The sequence below is a fragment of the Cystoisospora suis genome (genome assembly GCF_002600585.1).
Source record: "Cystoisospora suis strain Wien I chromosome Unknown contig_680, whole genome shotgun sequence".
NCBI lineage: Eukaryota > Apicomplexa > Conoidasida > Eucoccidiorida > Sarcocystidae > Cystoisospora > Cystoisospora suis.
This window is the reverse complement of record NW_027153481.1, coordinates 8,740-26,157: the sequence shown is the minus strand read 5'-3', so window position 1 is coordinate 26,157 and position 17,418 is coordinate 8,740. Positions and strand designations below refer to the sequence as shown.

Below are 17,418 nucleotides of genomic sequence, written 5' to 3'. Positions count from 1 at the left end.
AGAAGAAGAGAAAAGAAGAAGATCATCCAAAGGCACTAGCAGATGCTGTTTCTGCTGATAGAGCATCTTCCACGCTGTCTGCTCGACTTGAATATTCGATAGATACTGCTGAAACTCCACAGACTCTTGAAGAACGAGAACAAACACATGAAGATCTGAACTCCCGAAAATATAAGACGGAAGAGAAAGAAGAGAAGATCTCTGTCTACAGAGAGACGAAGAAGAAGAAGAGGTAGAGGAACAAGAAGAAGAGGGGGATGAAGAGCAGAGAGTCGATGGTGGGGGCATTTCTCGGATGTTGAGAGGAAAAGCACTCGGAGAGACATCTCGAGGAACGTCTTCTTCTTCTTTCTTTTCTTCTAACAACATTCTTCTTTTCTTTCTTTCTTCTTCTTCTTCTTCCTTATCTGTATCATTCATCTGAATCTCTCTTTCTCTCACACCTCCTTCTCCCATCCTCTTTTCGCCTTCTTTTCTCTCTTCTTCTTTCTCTTCCTTTTCCTTTTCTTCTTCTTTTCTTTCTTCTTCTCCTACCATTCTTCTATCTTGCTTAATCTTCTTCACTCCTGAGAGATCTCCGCATGTCTCAATATCCCGACCACGTCCTTCTTCCTCTTCTGTTTCTTCTTTACTTCTCTTGCTCCTGCCCCTCCTCCCTTCTCTCTCAAGAGAAGGGATGTGAAGAGAAGACATTCTTTCTTTTACATGATGAATGAAGTTTTTGAAGAGCGATCTTTCCGCACAGAACACCTCGATCTCTCGAACCAGATGAGGCTGCGGGTCTACGAGGACAATTGCATGCGGATTGATCTCCCTTAACGTATAGGCAACTTTGCATGCGCCGCTTCCTCTACCACTCACAATGAAAGGTGTCGGGCGAATTCTGTACAAGAGAGAAACAAGCAAAGAGAAAGAAAGACTTGCAGATGAAGAAGAAGAAGAAGAGATGGTGGAAAGGGAAGAAAGGAAGAAAAGAGTGGAAAAGAAGAAGAAGACGAAGAAAAAGAAGGAGATTTTCGTGGAGAAAAAGAAGATGAAGAAAGTCAGTGAGGAAAGAGAAAGAGAGAGGAAAGAATGGAGTTAACAAAATCATTCATACGACTTGATCGGGCAGTACACCATTTGGGTTGGGTAAAAAAGGCTCAAACAACTTAGAGGTGTACATACACCCCACATCAAATACCCATCAACTCAATAACTCACCGCCTATACACATGCATACATATATAGAGAGACATATATATAGATATATATATGTAGACACTGTATACGGCTTTATATATATATATATATATTCATGGAATCTGCTCAGGACAGAGGCGTGTATCTCTATGCAAGCATATGAAGTCACTCTATACGCGATGCGAATAGAAGAGGATTTGTATTGATAATGCGGTACATCCATCGCCCCTCCTTTATCATATATGTTTGTAGATAGATATATCGATGGTATATATGAGAGAAATAAGAGCTTGCCATAGTGATTCTTATCATGCTGATCCTCCTGCCTATCTCGAGTGTATATACACATGGACACCGCCAGGTGTCTATACACCTGAGGTGTTGTGTTGATTTACCTGAGTTTTCGAGTTCTTCTCGCAATGTTTTTTCTCATCATGTCATCTGACAGAAATTCTTCTTCATAGACTTTCCACCAACCTATTGTGGCTCCTCTTCTTCCTTCTTCTTCTTCTAAAGCTAACCTTAACAAATCGAACTTCTCTCGATTTTGGCCGCCCCCCCCAAGCGGTCCCGCGCTTCCTCCTCCTCCTGCTGCTGTTGCTATTCCTAATTCTCCCCCTGTTGATCTCCCCCCCCGCCCTTCGTATCTACCCCTTATGCCTCTGACTCCTCTTGCTCTTGCCGGCTTGATACCTGTCGATTGATTCGCATGTAGATCAGAAACAACTGGTAGCAAGCGATGTCTCTCATCTCTCCCTACACCTTCTCCACATACCCCTCCTTCGCCTCTACCTACCATGTTACTTCCTACTCGGGGAGGCAAAGACGAAGAGAGAGTAGTAGATGATAAGGAAGAGGACGAAGAAGGTTTGAGAGAATTGCATGAAGATGAAGATGTTTTCGAAGGATGAGAAGGAGAAGAAGAAGAAAAGAGATGTCTTCGCAAAGAAGAGAGAAGTAGACGTCGGGAACCGAGCATGAAGAGCAAGCGCAACTGACGCCGAGTTGCCTCATCTTCTACCACAAACAAAATGCGATATCTCGGTCGAAAGATCTTAGCAGAAGAAGAAGAGGAGGAAGAAGAAGAGGAGGAAGAGAGATGTCTTTTATCTGTAAGAGGGTGAGTTGAGGAGGTGGAGAGCTTTTGTTCGTGCTGTGGGTTTTTATGTGTGGGAATAGACGAATCATCCTCCTCACTTGAACATAGATCATCTGTAGAGCCTATGTCATCTTCTCCTTTATCCCCCTCTTCATCTCCATGTGGGTCTTCTTCTGTCCTTTCTACGTCACTTGCTTCTTCTTCTGAGGCTGACACAAGAATTTCTTCTGCTGAAAGTCTTCTTTTCTTGCCGTCTCTCTCTTCACATAAGACATTTCTTGATCTTGACGGTTCATGTTCCTCTTTAGAATCCCTAGACATTCCCTCCTCTACCTCATCAGATCCTAATCCTGCAGCTTCTTCTTCTTCCTTTTCTCTCTCTTTCTCTTGTCGGTTCTCCTTCTTCTCCTCTTCATCTCCCTTTCTTCTTCTTTTCTTGCTCTCTTCGCCCGGTGTCTGTACACCTGGAATCTCATCCCCCTCTCCCCTCGTCAAGCTCTTCCTCGCTCTCTTCTTGTTCTTCTCGTCTACAGGAGAACCAACAGAGAGAGAAGAAGAAGAAGAAGAAGAAGAAGAAGAAGAAGAAGAATCGTTGGTGTCTCTGGGTTGTTGCTCAGCTAATAACTTTGTATAGACCTCATCAGGAACTTCACAGCGCCATAGAAAGTTGAGAAGCCACAGCCACTTGGCCTCGGCCTCTAACGTCAAAATAGCTCGGCGACAACCCCAGTCTTCTCGATGTCTCCACCTCTCTCTCTCATGAATTCCCCCCTTGTGTGAATCACTAGGAAAAGAAGAAAAAGAAGAAGAGAAAGAAGGAGGAGATGAAGGTGGAAGAGGAGTAGAAGAAGAAGAGCGGGGGGGCTTGGTAGGAGCTGAGGTAGGTTGTCTAAGAAGGGGAGATGCTTCGTCTTGACAACTCGTGAACGGAACTATGGCTGTCTCGTTCTTCTTCCTATCTTTGGCTGTGTGAAGAGGGAGAGATCCGTCTCTCTCTTCTTTCGCTTTAATCTTCTCCTGAAGAGGCGAGGAAGGAGATAGGGTGGAGTCCCCAGACTGAAGAAGGTCCTTGGGAAGATGAGCCTTCTTGTTCTTCTCCCTCAGCAGTCTCTTCTCCTCTCTTCGCGCCAACTCCGCGTGTGTCAGACTTCGTATTGAAAAGACTCTGACAAAAGATAAAAAGAGGGAGATACACAGCAAGAAAGAGATAGAAAGAAAGAATGAATGGAAGAAAACGCATGTAAAACACCCCAGGGAGATATTCCGACGAGAGCTTCCCCCTTCCTTCTGTCCTCCTCCCTGTACATAAGAAGAAAGAAAGAAAGAGAGCAATAGTCAAGAGAAGCAACTCGGGCTACCTGTCTTCTCTAAGGTACTCCTCCGCACACACCTATCTACCTCTATGAACTCTTTCTCTCTTTGATCTATGGATCTATCTATCTATACTATGTATCTACATCGAATCTATCTGTCTATCCCTACGTACATGCTGGTGAAGAGATATCTATCTATCTTTATCTATCTATCTTTAATCTATCTATCTATCTATCTATCTATATCTTCATCAACATATACCTACGTCTTCTCTATCTATCTATCTACTATCTATCAATCTATCAATCTGTCTGAAGGGAGAAGAGAGTGATCTCTTTCTCCTTTTTTCTGTTCTTCTTCTTCTTCTCTTCTTCCTCTTCTTTGTTTACCTTCTCTCAGCCCGATTGAGTAAGATGTGCATTTCTGTGGTTGTCGACCAGGCGGGGTCTAACACTCTGGACGTCCTAACGTTCTCTAAGAGACGATAAAAAGCGACGCTGTCTGTTCTATACAGCCGCCATAGGAGACTCTTCAACACTCCCAAATCCTGAAAGAAACAAAGAAAGCAAGAAAAGAAGACGGAAAGAGAAACAGAGAAGAAACAAGAAAGCAGAAGAAGAGAACGCACGCAAACAGAAGATGTTTAGGAGAAAGAGAAATGAGAGAGAGAAGAATAGGGCAGAGAGAAGAAGAGAAGAGATGAGAGATAAGGAGAAAAGAGAAGAAATGAATTGAGATAAGGAGAGTAGAGCAGAGAGAAGAAGAGAAGAACGAGAAGAGATGAGAAGCGAGGAGAGAAGGAGATAATATAGTACACAAAGAGCCCCCTTATTTTTTCTTCCAACGTGATGGATGACAAGAATGACAACAAGAAGACCGTCTTCATTCTATCAAATCTCTTTCTTTCTTTCTTTCTGTCTTTAACTCTTCACCTCCTCTTCTTTCTTCGATCTCTTGAAGTGTCACAGATAGACACATCAGTCCTCCTCTATACGGGAGATAAGTCCAGCCATCTTCTCTCCCCTGGGACGACATGTCGAGCAGAAAGCACATTCTTCTTCCTCTTAAGGCTCCCACCCCCACCTCTTGCTCTTCCCTCTCGCCACGCCAAATCGATTGAGAATACTCTATCGATCACTCGGCAGCCCCACGCATGCAGACTGAGAGATAGACAAACATCCTTCTTCTTTTTCTTCCTCCTCCTCCCTCCCTATACACGGACAAATACGTCTTAGACCACCATAAAAACCCCAACCTAGACAGCATTCTATCTCCGTCCTCCTTCTGTTGTACTCCGTCGTTAGCGTAGCTCTCTTCTTCTCTCTCCTTATTCGAAGACTTACGGCGACAAACTGTTTGGTCTTTTCGTCAAGCAGATTCCACACAGCCTCGGCACTCTCTTGAAGGCCTCCTAGGATCATCATGCTCGGCCCCTTTCCTCCTCCTCCTCCTGGTCCTTCTCTTCCGCTGGTCTTCTTCTCCCCTCCTGAAGAAGGATACCACTCTGCAGATCCACCCCCTTGTCTCTCTCTTCCCCGTGTTCCTTCTCTTTGATACGAATGAGAGAGACCTTCTTCATCTTCATCTTCTCGTTGGCGGTGTAGAAAGAACTGCTCGGCCGCAGAAGCGACCATCGCACGACTGCCGAGAATGATAGAGCGGGCATCTGAGAGAAGGCCTTCCAGATTGAGAGCTCTCAGCTTCTTTAGGTGATCCAAGCCTTGCTGAATGAGGAGCGTCAGGGCCTGCTGCATTTCAAGTGTACAGGGAGATGGACGGAGAAGAACCTCCAGAGTCGTCGGCTGATAAGCAAGCTACAAAACAAACCAGAAAGAGACAAGAAGCAGATGAGAAAGAGTTACGGACGGAGATGAGAAAGAAAAAAAGAAAGGAGATAAGAAGGGGAGAAATAAAGAGGAAAGAGATAAGAAGGAAAGAGATGAACAAGAAGAAAGAGAGGTTTCCTCCCTCTCTGAACTTGGGTGTCTTTTTCTCTTAAGGTGAAAAAGGTGATCGAGACAGATGGACGAAAAGCAATCTCAAGATGAGAAGAATAACGAGGAGAAGGAGGAAGCGAAGGAAGAGGAGAGCAAGAGTTTGGTTAGACAAAATACAAAAAGAAAAGGAGAAGAAGAGATTCCCCTCGTACATAGATAGATCATCCAATATAAAGTTATACACACGTATCGAAGTCTATTCATCTCTCTCCATCGATCTCCCTGTATATCTATGTCTATCTCTGCACAGCTCGCTTTCTCTCTCTATTTGTTTATATTGATAGATAGACAGATAGATAGACAGACGTAGGTAGGAAGGAAGTAGGTACAGGAGATAAGCAAGAAAGAAAGAGAGAAAGAGAGGAAGATAGAAAGAAGAGGAGATAAGATGGCCATTCTGTATATTGGTGAAGTAGGCATACATATCTGTCTCTCTATATACATATTTATGTACGCTAAAGCACAAAGGCGTAGAAATAGATCGACACGAAAGATAGAAAGATAGCTTAAAGACAGATAGATAGATGACCAATAGATAGAGGGAAGACAGAGAGATAGATTGGAGATAGCCAGATAGATAAGCAGAAGGAATAGAGAGACGAGTGGATCTTCCAGCCTCTCATACCGGTAGACTTCTTTGTAGGGTGGGCGACGTTCTTGGATAGAGGAGAAGACGTTGTAAGCATAACTGTTTCATCGTCTTTTCTAGTAATCCGAAGATCGAGATATGATATTTCCGACTAAGAGAAGAAGAGAAGAAGGCCGAAGGATGGTCACATAGGGCCTTCAAGCCACCGAGACGATTCCGCTGTCTATACAGCCGAACAATGAAAGCTTCATGAAATCCTTTGCATGCCCATTCCGCATGCATGATAACCAAACAGTCGATCACTTCAGGCGGGAGCTTTCCTGTCAAAAGATCTCCTACCAAAACTCGAGACGAGACGCAGAAGCACCCCCCCCTCGCATAGAGCTTCTGACGCTGAGACCACGTACTCGAGCCTTCACATGTAGAACTACCCCCGCTACCTATATAACGTAAGACAAAGGAAGAAGAGAGAGAAGACGGAGAAGAAGAAGAGGAGGAGAAAGACGATGAAGAGGAAGAGAAGAAAGAAGAAGAGGATGAAGAAGGCTTGTGTTGCGCTCCATTATGGTCATGGGGGGGTGTCGGGTGTGTCTCTGGTTTTTCTTGTGCGATGAGATGGTGTACATCTTCTTTCTTTGGCGATTCTTTTCCGAGAAGATCTGCTTTTCTTTCTAAAGAAGATAAAGCCTGGGAAATCTTTTCCCTCTCTCTCAACTCTCGTTCGAGCTGACCCTGGCGCATTTGGAGAAGCTCACATTCTTCTTCAGAGACGTTTAGAAGAAAAATGAGTTTTGGATAGGCTAGGCTCCCTACCCCACGACGACGTGCTAGGGGTCCTGGTGTACATACACCTGAAGTCTGAAGACGATGTAACAGTAAGAGAAGAATTGCATGCACATCCAACCCTCTTGAAAGAATCGCTAAAGCATCCTCCCGCATTAAAGAATCGACAATCTCTTCTTTATAAGATAACATTGAAGAGAAAGAAGAAAGGTCTCGATCAGAAGATCCTCTATCCCTTCTCTCATTCTGATTCAACTGAAGAGGAGAGCAAGAAGAAGAAGAAGAGGAAGAGGGAGGAGTAGACGAAATGATCTCTACATCCTCTTCTTCCTCATTCGCATGTTTTTCTTCTTCTTCTTTATCTGGATCTTCGTTCTCAACGGATTGACCTCCTCGTGTGTCTTTTTGTGAATTTCGCTTTCTTCCTCCTCCTTCGGATGGCCCGGGCATGTCTGAAGGTTTTCTCGTCTCTTCTTCACTTTCTCCCATCTTTTCAGGCTTGCCGCACGTGCAAAGAAGAAAACAAGAAAGTCCAAGAAAAGAAAGAAAGAAAGAGTAATGAGAGAGAAAGAAAGAAAGAGATCACCTTGTTTGACGTCAAGAAGAGACAACAAACCTCCTCCTCCTCATCCTTAGTTCTAAAAGATAACGCCCTCCTTTCTTTCTTTCTTTCTTTCTCACTCTTTCTTTCTTGTCTCTCTCTCAGCGACATCTGTCTTCTGACGGGTGTGTGTCATGCCACTCAGCCTGTTTGCTTTCTCCTCAACAGAGAGAAGAGAAGAGTAGAAGAGTTAGAAGACTTCCTAAAGTGGTAGAAGACCTGTCAAGAGACGGGAAATGCGATAAGAAGGAGCCGACCATCATTGAGAAGAAGGAGAGAAAGAAGTCTCTCTGCTGTAACGATTACTATTGCAATCCCTGCTCGTATTCGAAGAGAAAGAAATAACGGAGAGGAAGAAAGAGACAAAGAAAGGAATGCAGTTCTTCTTCTTCTTTTTTCTGTCGTCGTGTTGAAAGAACGAATGATGCATGAGATATTCACACATAACAGAAATCACAGCGAGCTTAGGACATCCGTGGCGAGGCGAGAGACAAACTTTTCGCGCTGTCGAGAAGGGAGAAAGATGAGAAACGACCTTGCTTTCTGATGCTCCAAGAAAGAGAAGCAAAAGAGAAAAGAAAGATACCTTTGAAAGGAAAAAAGAGATGTCTACGATAAGAGGAAGAAGGGAGAAGAAGAAGGAAGAAAAGTCCATGGATCTATGAAGAGATGAATTATTGGTGTGCGGATCTATCGGTTCTCTCACTCTATCAAAGAAGAAAGAGAAAACGGGAGAAAGACAGAGAAAGGAAAGACGAAGAAGAAAAAAGAAAAAGGAAAGAAACAGGAGGAAGAAGAAAAGAGGAGAAAGAAAAGAAAGAAAAGAGAGAGAAAACATGGCTATCAGACATGGGAGAGAGAGGTGACTTGACAGGGCATCGCGATGGCATGCATGCAAAGAAAGAAAAAAGTTCCTCGCTCTTCTCTTCATGGAGAAACAAGCAAGATCGACTTTTATCTTCTTTTCTTTGCTTCCTCCTTTCTCTCTTTCTTTTTCTCTCTTCGCGGGTTTTTCTTCCCCTTTCACAATTTCTTCTACACCTCCTGCATCTTTTCTCTCTCTTTCTTCTATAGTAAGAATCGATCTTTCTTACTTTCTTTACTTTTCTATTTCTTCTGATCTCTTGTACATATCTGACCCCTGACTTTTCTTCTCATTCACGAGCTTTCTTTATCTCCCTCTAAACGGCGACCTGCGTGTGCGGAGAACTGCCACTCTATCTCGACTGCCTCTTCTTTCTCTCCTCTTTTCTTTAGAAGAATCGACTTCTCCTTCTTCTCCGCGGTAGTCTCAATTCTTTCTTGTTCTTTTATGTCTTCTTGTTGCTTCATTCATTCATTCGGTCCGACCAACACAAAGTCTTTCTATCTCTTTTCTTGGCGTTGTGAGAAGATCCAAGGTAGATCTTCCTCTCTGCTTTTCTTTCTCTTCTCTCGTATCCAAACCCATCGATTGTTGTCTATAGGGAAGATTTCTTCTTCTTCTTTTTCTTCTTCTTCTTCTTCTCCTTCGTCGACTTCAGATCCTTTTCCGTCTTTGTTTCTCTACTTGTTCCGGCCTCTTTGTCGATTTGTCTGTCTCTTTACGGCCTTCTTTATCTTTCTTATTCTTTCTTTGTCAACTCACCCTCTTTCTTCTCTCATACTCAAGTCTCTGTCTTTTGTATCTTTTCCAGATCCCAAGAGAAGTCCTGGAATGTATAAAGGTGAAAAAACTTTTATTTCTTTTTCTTTCCAAGAGGAATGTCAGTGGTAGGTGGAGTGAGGAGTCGGAGTTCCAGTCATCTTCAGGTGTATGTACAGTTGACAGAGCGGTCACATACAGATCTTCTTCGTATGTATGCTTTTTCTTCTTTTTCGTCTTTTTGTTTCCATTGGTTTCTTTTTTCTGGATATGCTTCATTTCTTCTTCAAGAGGTCACGTGAGGCCAGAAAAGAAGAAGAGGAAGCGGCGAGTAAAAAGCCAGTGTGCTCTTCTTTCTTCTTCTTCTTTCATCTCTTTCTTTTCCTCTCTTTCGTTTCTTTCTTTCTCTCTTTCTATTTCGTGTTTCTCTTCAAGAGATAGTCGAGGATTCTAGTTCGTAGCAGCAAAGTAAAGATTACATCTGTAGAAGAGAAAGAGAGTTGGCAAAGTATCCTTGTTTCCCTGTATCTTTTCGAGTGTACATACACCTCATTCAGGTTCTTTGTCGGTGGGTTCCGCAGCATCACGAGAGTCTTCGACACCACATGCGATGAATAGAAATCTTCTCAATTGCTCCGACCATTTCAAAAGAGTCTTCTTCTCCTAATGTTTATCTCTCAGCACGAAGAATGTCTTCTTCTCCTTCGTCTTTTCGTATTCCATCGTGTTGTTTGTTCTTTGAGAAGGAAGTCGCCAAGAGAGATCCTCATTTGTTTCTTTGCATGTACATCCACAAGAAGAAGAAGACTTTGAAGAGAGTTCTTCTTCTTTCTTCCTTCTTGAAACCTCGCATTCTCTTCCTCTTCCCCTTCTTCACCCCCCTTTAAGCTTCTCAGAGAGAGAAGATTGAGAAGGAAGAGTTATCCCTTCTTCTTTCTCTTCCTTTTCTTTTTTCTCCTCTTTCTCTCCCTTTCATTCCTCCTCTCCCACGTTTTCTTCCTCTTCTTGGGACAGTATGCATCAGAATTCTTCACAAGCAACACCTTCCTCCTCCTCTTCTTCTTCCTCCTCTTCTTCCTCTTCTTCCTCTTCCACTTCTTCACGTTTACCTCCTCTTGCGCTTGAACTTCCAGGTATTCTGGAAGGAGACCCTTCAGGTTTATTTCCTGCGGAACAAGCGAAGAGAGTGAGAGAGAGAGTCCGAAGAATCTGCGGTTGGGCCCGCGAGTCTTTCCCAGGTGGCCAGCCTGTTAGTTTAAGTCGGAGTAACCTCACAGGTACCTCCTCCACTCCCATCTGAGGTGTGCAAATCTCCCAATGTCTAGCCTTAGGCCCTTATTTCGTGTGTATAGACACTAAGATGAGAAACTCCTTCTACATGCTGATCGTGCGATGGAGAGATAGATAGAGAGAGAAAGAAAGAGAGAAAGAGCATAGGCAGATCTGAAGAGATAGATACTTAGACATATGTAGATGGACCTCTTCTTTCTTTGTGTCGTTCATGCCTTCATCGTTGCCATTCTGTTGCTTACCAAGAGGAAGAGAAAAGAACGTGTGTATTAGTAGAAGGCACCTTTTCTTTCTCTCTCTCTCTGTCTCTTCTTGTGCCTGTTCTTTTCATAGAGGTCTTTAGAGAAACTTTTTACTTTCTTTCTTTTCTTGTGAGGATAACCTTCATGGAGACGAGGAAGAGGAAGAGAGATGAGAAAGTCTGTCCTTTCTTTCTGAATCACTTCGTCGCTTCTTTTCTTTTCTTTCTTTTCTTAGAGCTCTTTCGTAATCCTTATGTTGCATGCGAGAAGACAGATGGAGTTCGCTTTCTTCTCCTTGCTGCCTCGGGGTGTATCTTCCTTGTCGGGAGAAAGGAAGAGGTCAGAAGATGAAGATGATTAAGAAGAAAAAGCGAAGGAAGAAAGACAAAGAAGAAGAAGGAGGGGTGAAGGTTCTTCTTATCTGCACTCCTGTCTTTTCCTTGTAGACATCTGTTGTACTCGTCTACCTGCAGACGCATAACAACTCGTTCAAGGGGATTGATTAATCATAAATAGATAGATAGATAAATAGATAGATAAAGGATAGATGGATAGTGTATGCATTAGTGCGTGGCTCTCTCTTCTTCTATCATAAACCTATATCTATCTATACATACATATATATGTGTATCGAGAGATGGTGTATCCGATGTAATAGGTTAGAGGTTGTTTTCTTTCCTTTCTTGGTCTGGAGGTGTCGTCGCTCCTGGGTCTATCAGGAAAAGAGAGGATTCTGTGTGTCATGTCTTTTTTCTCAAACGAAAGAAAGTAACGCCTCCTTCTATACAGACCTAGGCACCATCCATCTCTATACATTCATATCTATCATCTCTCTCTACATAGAGAGTCAGATATCTGCAGTAGACATATCTTCATCTATACAGATATATCTTCAACCTATCATTCATCTGTCAACCTATCTTCAATCTCTCTATCAATCTCTCTTTGATCTATCTTTAATCTATCTCTCTATGTGTGTATATGTATGCAAGGCCTGAGAAGAGACACTGGACACCCTCCATACACTTCGACGTATGTCTCTAGAAAGAAAGAGAGACAGAAAGAAAGCAGCTTTCTTCTTTCTTCTTCTTCCTTTTCTTCTTTCTTATGTCTTTCTTCATGGTATCTTGAGGAGTAGAGATGTTTCTCGTCTATTCTTGTCCTCGGTTGTTTCGTAGGTGAGAATGATCCCGGATAAATATCTTCCAAGAAAGGCGAATATTCGGGAACCTCAGCAGCTGACTCTTCTTGACGGAGAGCTTGTCATGGTAGGCACAAATCTCACGCACCCCCATTTCAACAATCCTATGAAGACGTTCTTTCTTTCTCACTCTTTCTTTCTTTCTCTCTCTCTTTCTTTCTTTCTCTAAATATCTTCTTCTGTATACCTAGAGAGAGAGAGATAGGTACGTAGATAGATATCTATCTATAGATGTATCTAGTTATATATATATATATATAGAGAGAGAGAGATATCTCTCAATCTGTCTTTTTCGCTGGCTCAGCTGTGTTTTCTTTTTTCTTTTCTTTCTCTCCGGCGTGGTGGTTGGGGTGAGATCCCAGCGAAGAAGAGGGGAGAAGTAGAATGATGGATCGACTTTTTCGATCGAGAATTCATATTTTTCTTCTCTTTTCTCCAGAGAAAGCTCTTCCTTTGAGTAGCTAAGAGGTCTCTTCTTCTTCTGTATCTCTTCTTATTCGCTACTTCTCCCGTCACTGTTGCGACAAGGGCGGCTACTTTCATTAGGAGGTTTTTCTTCATGGCGTGCGTTTCTTATCTCTTTATTGTTGAAGTAGTTGAGAGGGCGGCTCATTTCTTCCTTCTCACATCACGAAGTTGGGTGCTGTATGAAGAACGAATAGCCTCATTCTCACTCCTCTCTTCCTATTCTTCTTCATTCATTTCTGTCCGCATTTATCTATCTATAGAAATATCTCTTTTCATATATTGCTAGCTTACCTATCTCTCTATGGAGATGTGTTTTTTCTCTCTCTGTATAGAGTTGGTATGGATTCTATGTGGCCGGTTTAACGTCGACCTCTTGCACTTAGGTCATCTCACTCATCTCTGTACGTCCCTCTCATCTATCTATCCATCTATCCTTACTATGTCTATCTATCTAGCTGTCTACCCATCTATATAACGATCTGTGTACCTGTCTTCTTTCTATCTATATATACCAGTACTCATGCATCTGTCCACCGATGCATCTGTGAATCCATCTTCCATACATACGTATCTGTTTCTGTATATCTCTGTATGTATGTATGTATGTATCTCTCTATCTCTTTATCTAAGTCGATTTTCTTCTTCTTCCTCATCCTTGTCGACAGTCTTTTGATCCAACTCCAGTCTAGCTTTCTTCTCCTCTTTCTTCGCTTCCTTTCTCTTTGCTTCATACCCGACGCCCCCCCTTTCCGCTTTCCTACCTCCCTTCCTTTCTTTCTCTCTCTCTCTCTTTCTTTCTCCCTGTCTTCTCTTTCATTCTTTCTTTCTTTTGTGCTTTTTCTTTTCCGTAGGATCGTGGGGCTGACGGAGAAGGAGTCGTTCGTTACTTGATCTACGATGCCGTGTGTATCGAGAGAGACGATTCGATTAAAGATCTAAACCTTATGGAGAGATTAGCCGCTGTCGCCGAGCGTGTTATTTCTCCTCTTCGTCGTTTAGAAGAAGAAGAAGAGAAGAAGGGAGAGGAAGAAGAGGAAGAAAGGCAGAAGAACACCCAGGAAGAGGAAGAAGTCCTGAGACAAAGGGGTGAGGGAGAAGAAGAAGAAGAGTTGAGGAAAAAGAACGAAGAGGCTCTTCATGCTAGAGAGCTCCAGGGTGGCGATCTGGATCATGAAAGCCTTTCTCAGCAGCCACCTCTCAAGAAGAGAAAGAAGAGAAAGAATCTTCTTGAAATCTATCTTAAGGTAAAAGAAATCTTGAGAAAAAAAGACATAACCTTCATGACCATAGAAAGAAAGAAAGAACAGAAAGAAAGAAAGAAAGAAAGAAAAGAATGAAAGAAAGAAAGAGACATTCATTGCTCATCGGGATGAGGGAGACATCAACGATCACTCAAAGTCGCTTTTGCATGCCTAGCTATGTATGTATCTACCTATGTATCTGCCTTTCTTTCTTTCTTTCTCTTTCTATTGACTCTGTCTGTATTGGTGTGAATGTGTATATCTATCGAAGCCATCTGTATGTCTCAGAAAGGAAGTGAAGTGGAGGGGGGTGGCGAGGGCACCTCTTCCTTCTTCGTCTTTAGTATGAGATGTCTGTGTATAGACAGAGAAGAAAGAAGGACAACAGGCTTCATTCCTTGCCGTTCTTTTGCTTTTCTTCGCCCTTCGCCCTTTCTTTCTTTCCTTTTCTCTCTTTCTTTCTTTCTTTCCTCTCCCATACAGGATGAAGAAGTAAGAGGGAGTGATGGGTCCGTCTGGCTGTCTCTTTGTCATGTGCGTCTCCCTCTTCATCTTCTACTTCTTCTTCATCTTCCCTGTCTTTCTCTTCTTCTTTGTTTCTTTCGTTTTGCAGGATTTCTTTGAGATCTTCGATCTTCGACATATTCAGCGTATGGCCCTCCGCTTACCTCACGAATCAGACGGGATCATCTTCACGCCTGTTAACCTTCCTTATGCTACAGGCACATGTCGACAGCTTCTTAAGTGGAAGCCTCCTCATCTCAATACTGTAAGATATGATAGCGTATCATAATTCTCTACTTATTTAGTCATATCTATCGACATCTATATCTGTGTGTATCTGTCCTTCTCTATCTATATAGATACAGTATATCTATCTATATCTATATACATATAGATAGATATACAGTATGATTATGTATTTGTGTCTCTATGTATGGTGTGGTCATGTCTTTCTCTTTACTTGTATGTATCTCTTTGCAAATAGGCCCTACGCCTACAAAGAACATGCCTGTCTCCATCTACCTCTCTATTTGTATTTATCTATCTCTCTCTATCTGTATCTATCTACCTATGTCTCTGCTATCTATCAGTCTATCTACTTGTCTCTGTCTCTCTCCGTCTTGCTCTTTGGTTTCTTGTCTCTCTGTGAATGGATCACAGAGACAAGGGAGGTAGCGTAGGAGAGGGGCTGATTTAGATCGATCTATGGATCGCGCAACTGACAGACAGACTGACAGACAACCGTTACTTATCGTTCTCAGAGCTCAGTAAATGGGGGGATAGCTAATGTAAAGAGGAGAAGAGGAAAAGACAAATGACTAGAGATTTCCTGAGAGAGAAGAAACGAATCTTTCAATGAGCGGAGAAATTTCAGCTTAGCGAGGGAGAGAGAAGGAAACAAAGAACACAAGGGAGTCTAGGAAGCAGAAGAAGATTGAGACCATAGAAAGACAGAGAGAGAGAGAGGAAGTCTACTAAGGGAGATAATGAGGATACACACTCGACGACTGCTACTATGACTGTTACTTCTATTAGGACTATTCCTATGTCTACTAGTCCTCTTACGATCACTCCTATTACTACTGTTCGTATTAGTGCTGGTACTATTACAAGGGGAACTTCTCTCTCGTAAGAAGATTCTGAAAAGTTTCCTAGGGATCCAAGAAAGTAAGAAAGAGTGAGAAAGAAAGAAAGAAGGGTTTCTCGTGTTGCTTAAAGCTTGTATGAGAAAGGCCGATGAAGGGTCTTGTCGATTTCGAAGAAGAGTCTGCAATTATGTGATAGGTGTCTCTTCTTTCTCATGAAGAATGATATATGTGGGGGTGCATGAAGACCTGCCTATCTATCTTTATCTTCATGATCACGAGCTTCTGACAGGAGCGATAGAAGAGACACGAGATGCACTGTCTGTCTCTCTCTCTTTCTTCTCTCTTCATCCACAACTCTCTTTTTGTCTCTCTTTGCTTTTCGTTTCGCTTATGCATATCTTGCTATCTTGGTCTCTCTTATATCTTTCTTTGGTTGTTTCCTTTTCTTTCTTTTCTTAGTCTTTCCTTGTTTCTTTTCTTCTCCTCTCCTTCCTTTTCTGTGTAGGTAGATTTTAGCGCAGATGCACTTTATGATGAGCGTGGAGTTCCCCGACTCTTTCAGTTGTACGTAGCAGACTTCGTAAGTACTTCTCTCTTTCTTTCTTTCTTTCTTTCTTTCTCTCTTTCTCCCTACATCACTATCGCTCGTGAGGGCACGCATCCGTCGATCCATACATACAGGCACACATACACACCTTTCTTCCTTTTCAGTTTTCGTTGCTCTGAACAAGAAGTCTCCTTATCGTCTTCTTTTATTTTCTTTTCTCTCTTCTCTTCTCCTCTCTTGTCTCTTCTTTTTCGCTCTATGTGCATCCCTCTGTTCTTTGTCCACTGGTCACCCGCTCTCCTTCTTCTTTCTCTTCCCTTGTCTTTTCTTGCATGCATGCAATGTCTCTGTACTTAGTTAGTTACTCCAGAGGGGGTCTCAGCGAGGTGCACCTCTGAGACGTATCAAGAAGAAGTAGAGGGTGATGATACGAAATAACGAGGTGTACATACACCCGAAAGAAATTCCTTTCGGGAAGTCTTCTCAACCTCGCTTCACATTCTATGATGCCATCATCGATCGTATCAGTCCTGTTTGAAGGACAAGAAGAAGGAGAGAAACTCTTTTTCTTTTCATTCCTCTTGCTTGCGTGAGAGAAACACACGAAAAGTCTTTCCTTGCCTTGTGTTGTTCTCTATCTCTTGCCAACCCCCCCCCCTGTCTAGCTGTCCCGTCAATACTCTATATCTAGACATTGTCTCGTCATCTTCTTCTTCTTGGGAATGCTTCTTTCTCTCTCTTTCTTTGCCATCTTTCTCTAGACTGTGAATGTGCTTTTCTTTCTCTTCTTGCGGATGATATCTGTTGTCTACGAGAAGGTTGTTGAGGGGCAGGGGGGAAGGAGCTCTTCTTTTTCTTCTTCTCAGTTTTCTTTGCGACTGAGAGATTCATTCTTCTTCCTCTTTCTCCTCCTTGTGGCTCCAGTCCGAGAGTCCCTTGAGATCCCTCTCAATATAGTATGAAAGAGAAAGGGAGTGTTTGATGGTAACAAGTGCTCGCACAAGAAAGGAAGGAAGAAAGAAAGAAAGAAAGACGTTTCTTTCGATGTGTGGCTTGTCACCAGGGTGTCCGTGTTTTCAAAGGCGAGTTCCTCGCACCGTATGGCCTCCTGTATAAGGAGCTACTACAGAAAGCAACGTAAGCTCATTATAGATAACGATGGAGTTGCATGTCGATAAAGAAAGAGATGAAAATAGTGGTGCAAAGAAAAAGAAAGGATTTGAAGAAGGCCCATCCAGAATGAGAAAGTTCGTAGGAGAAAAAACGAAAGAGTAGACCTATATGGAGACAGATTGGCTAGGTGTATAGAACACCCCATATTATTCTACAGGGGAAGATGAGGTTGTGTGGCTGAAGGAATAGATTCCCTTTCCTTGGGAGAGAAGTTCACTTTCAGGTGTCTTACGATCGATCTCTGTAGAGTAGGTCTCCCGAGGAATAACACTGTTCTACATTCTAGACAGATCTTCTCTCTTCATGTTCTATATGGTGTTTTCTTCTTCTTCTCTTCTTCTCCTGTTGCCTACACGACATGTCTGTATGGTGAAAGAATGGAGGTGGCGTCATTCATCTAATACACATAGATCTATCTCTTCTCTCATCTAATACACATAGATCTATCTCTTCTCTCATCTAATACACATAGATC

At 42.7% G+C, this 17,418-nt stretch overlaps 2 protein-coding genes across 2 annotated transcripts in view; one reads left to right on the top strand and one right to left on the bottom strand.

The window, feature by feature from the left end:
• The window catches only part of CSUI_001717 (ercc4 domain-containing), a gene marked incomplete at its 3' end in the record, with an annotated part of 9,118 nt that extends 707 nt beyond the window's left edge, over positions 1–8,411 (bottom strand). The window contains exons 1-5 of the mRNA XM_068061922.1: positions 6,218–8,411; positions 4,939–5,409; positions 3,985–4,142; positions 1,578–3,446; positions 37–883 (exon numbers count right to left, since the gene is read on the bottom strand). Of these exons, the coding sequence (XP_067926104.1) occupies positions 37–883; positions 1,578–3,446; positions 3,985–4,142; positions 4,939–5,409; positions 6,218–7,453 (4,581 nt within the window). The remainder of the gene's footprint in view (positions 1–36; positions 884–1,577; positions 3,447–3,984; positions 4,143–4,938; positions 5,410–6,217) is intronic.
• A 123-nt stretch (positions 8,412–8,534) lies between these two features.
• The window catches only part of CSUI_001716 (mrna capping enzyme), a 12,022-nt gene continuing 3,138 nt past the window's right edge, over positions 8,535–17,418 (top strand). Inside the window, exons 1-7 of the mRNA XM_068061921.1 lie at positions 8,535–10,466; positions 10,957–11,060; positions 11,900–11,989; positions 13,242–13,634; positions 14,245–14,400; positions 15,729–15,803; positions 16,834–16,907. Coding sequence (XP_067926103.1) covers positions 10,205–10,466; positions 10,957–11,060; positions 11,900–11,989; positions 13,242–13,634; positions 14,245–14,400; positions 15,729–15,803; positions 16,834–16,907 — 1,154 coding nt within the window. The 5' untranslated portion in view covers positions 8,535–10,204. The remainder of the gene's footprint in view (positions 10,467–10,956; positions 11,061–11,899; positions 11,990–13,241; positions 13,635–14,244; positions 14,401–15,728; positions 15,804–16,833; positions 16,908–17,418) is intronic.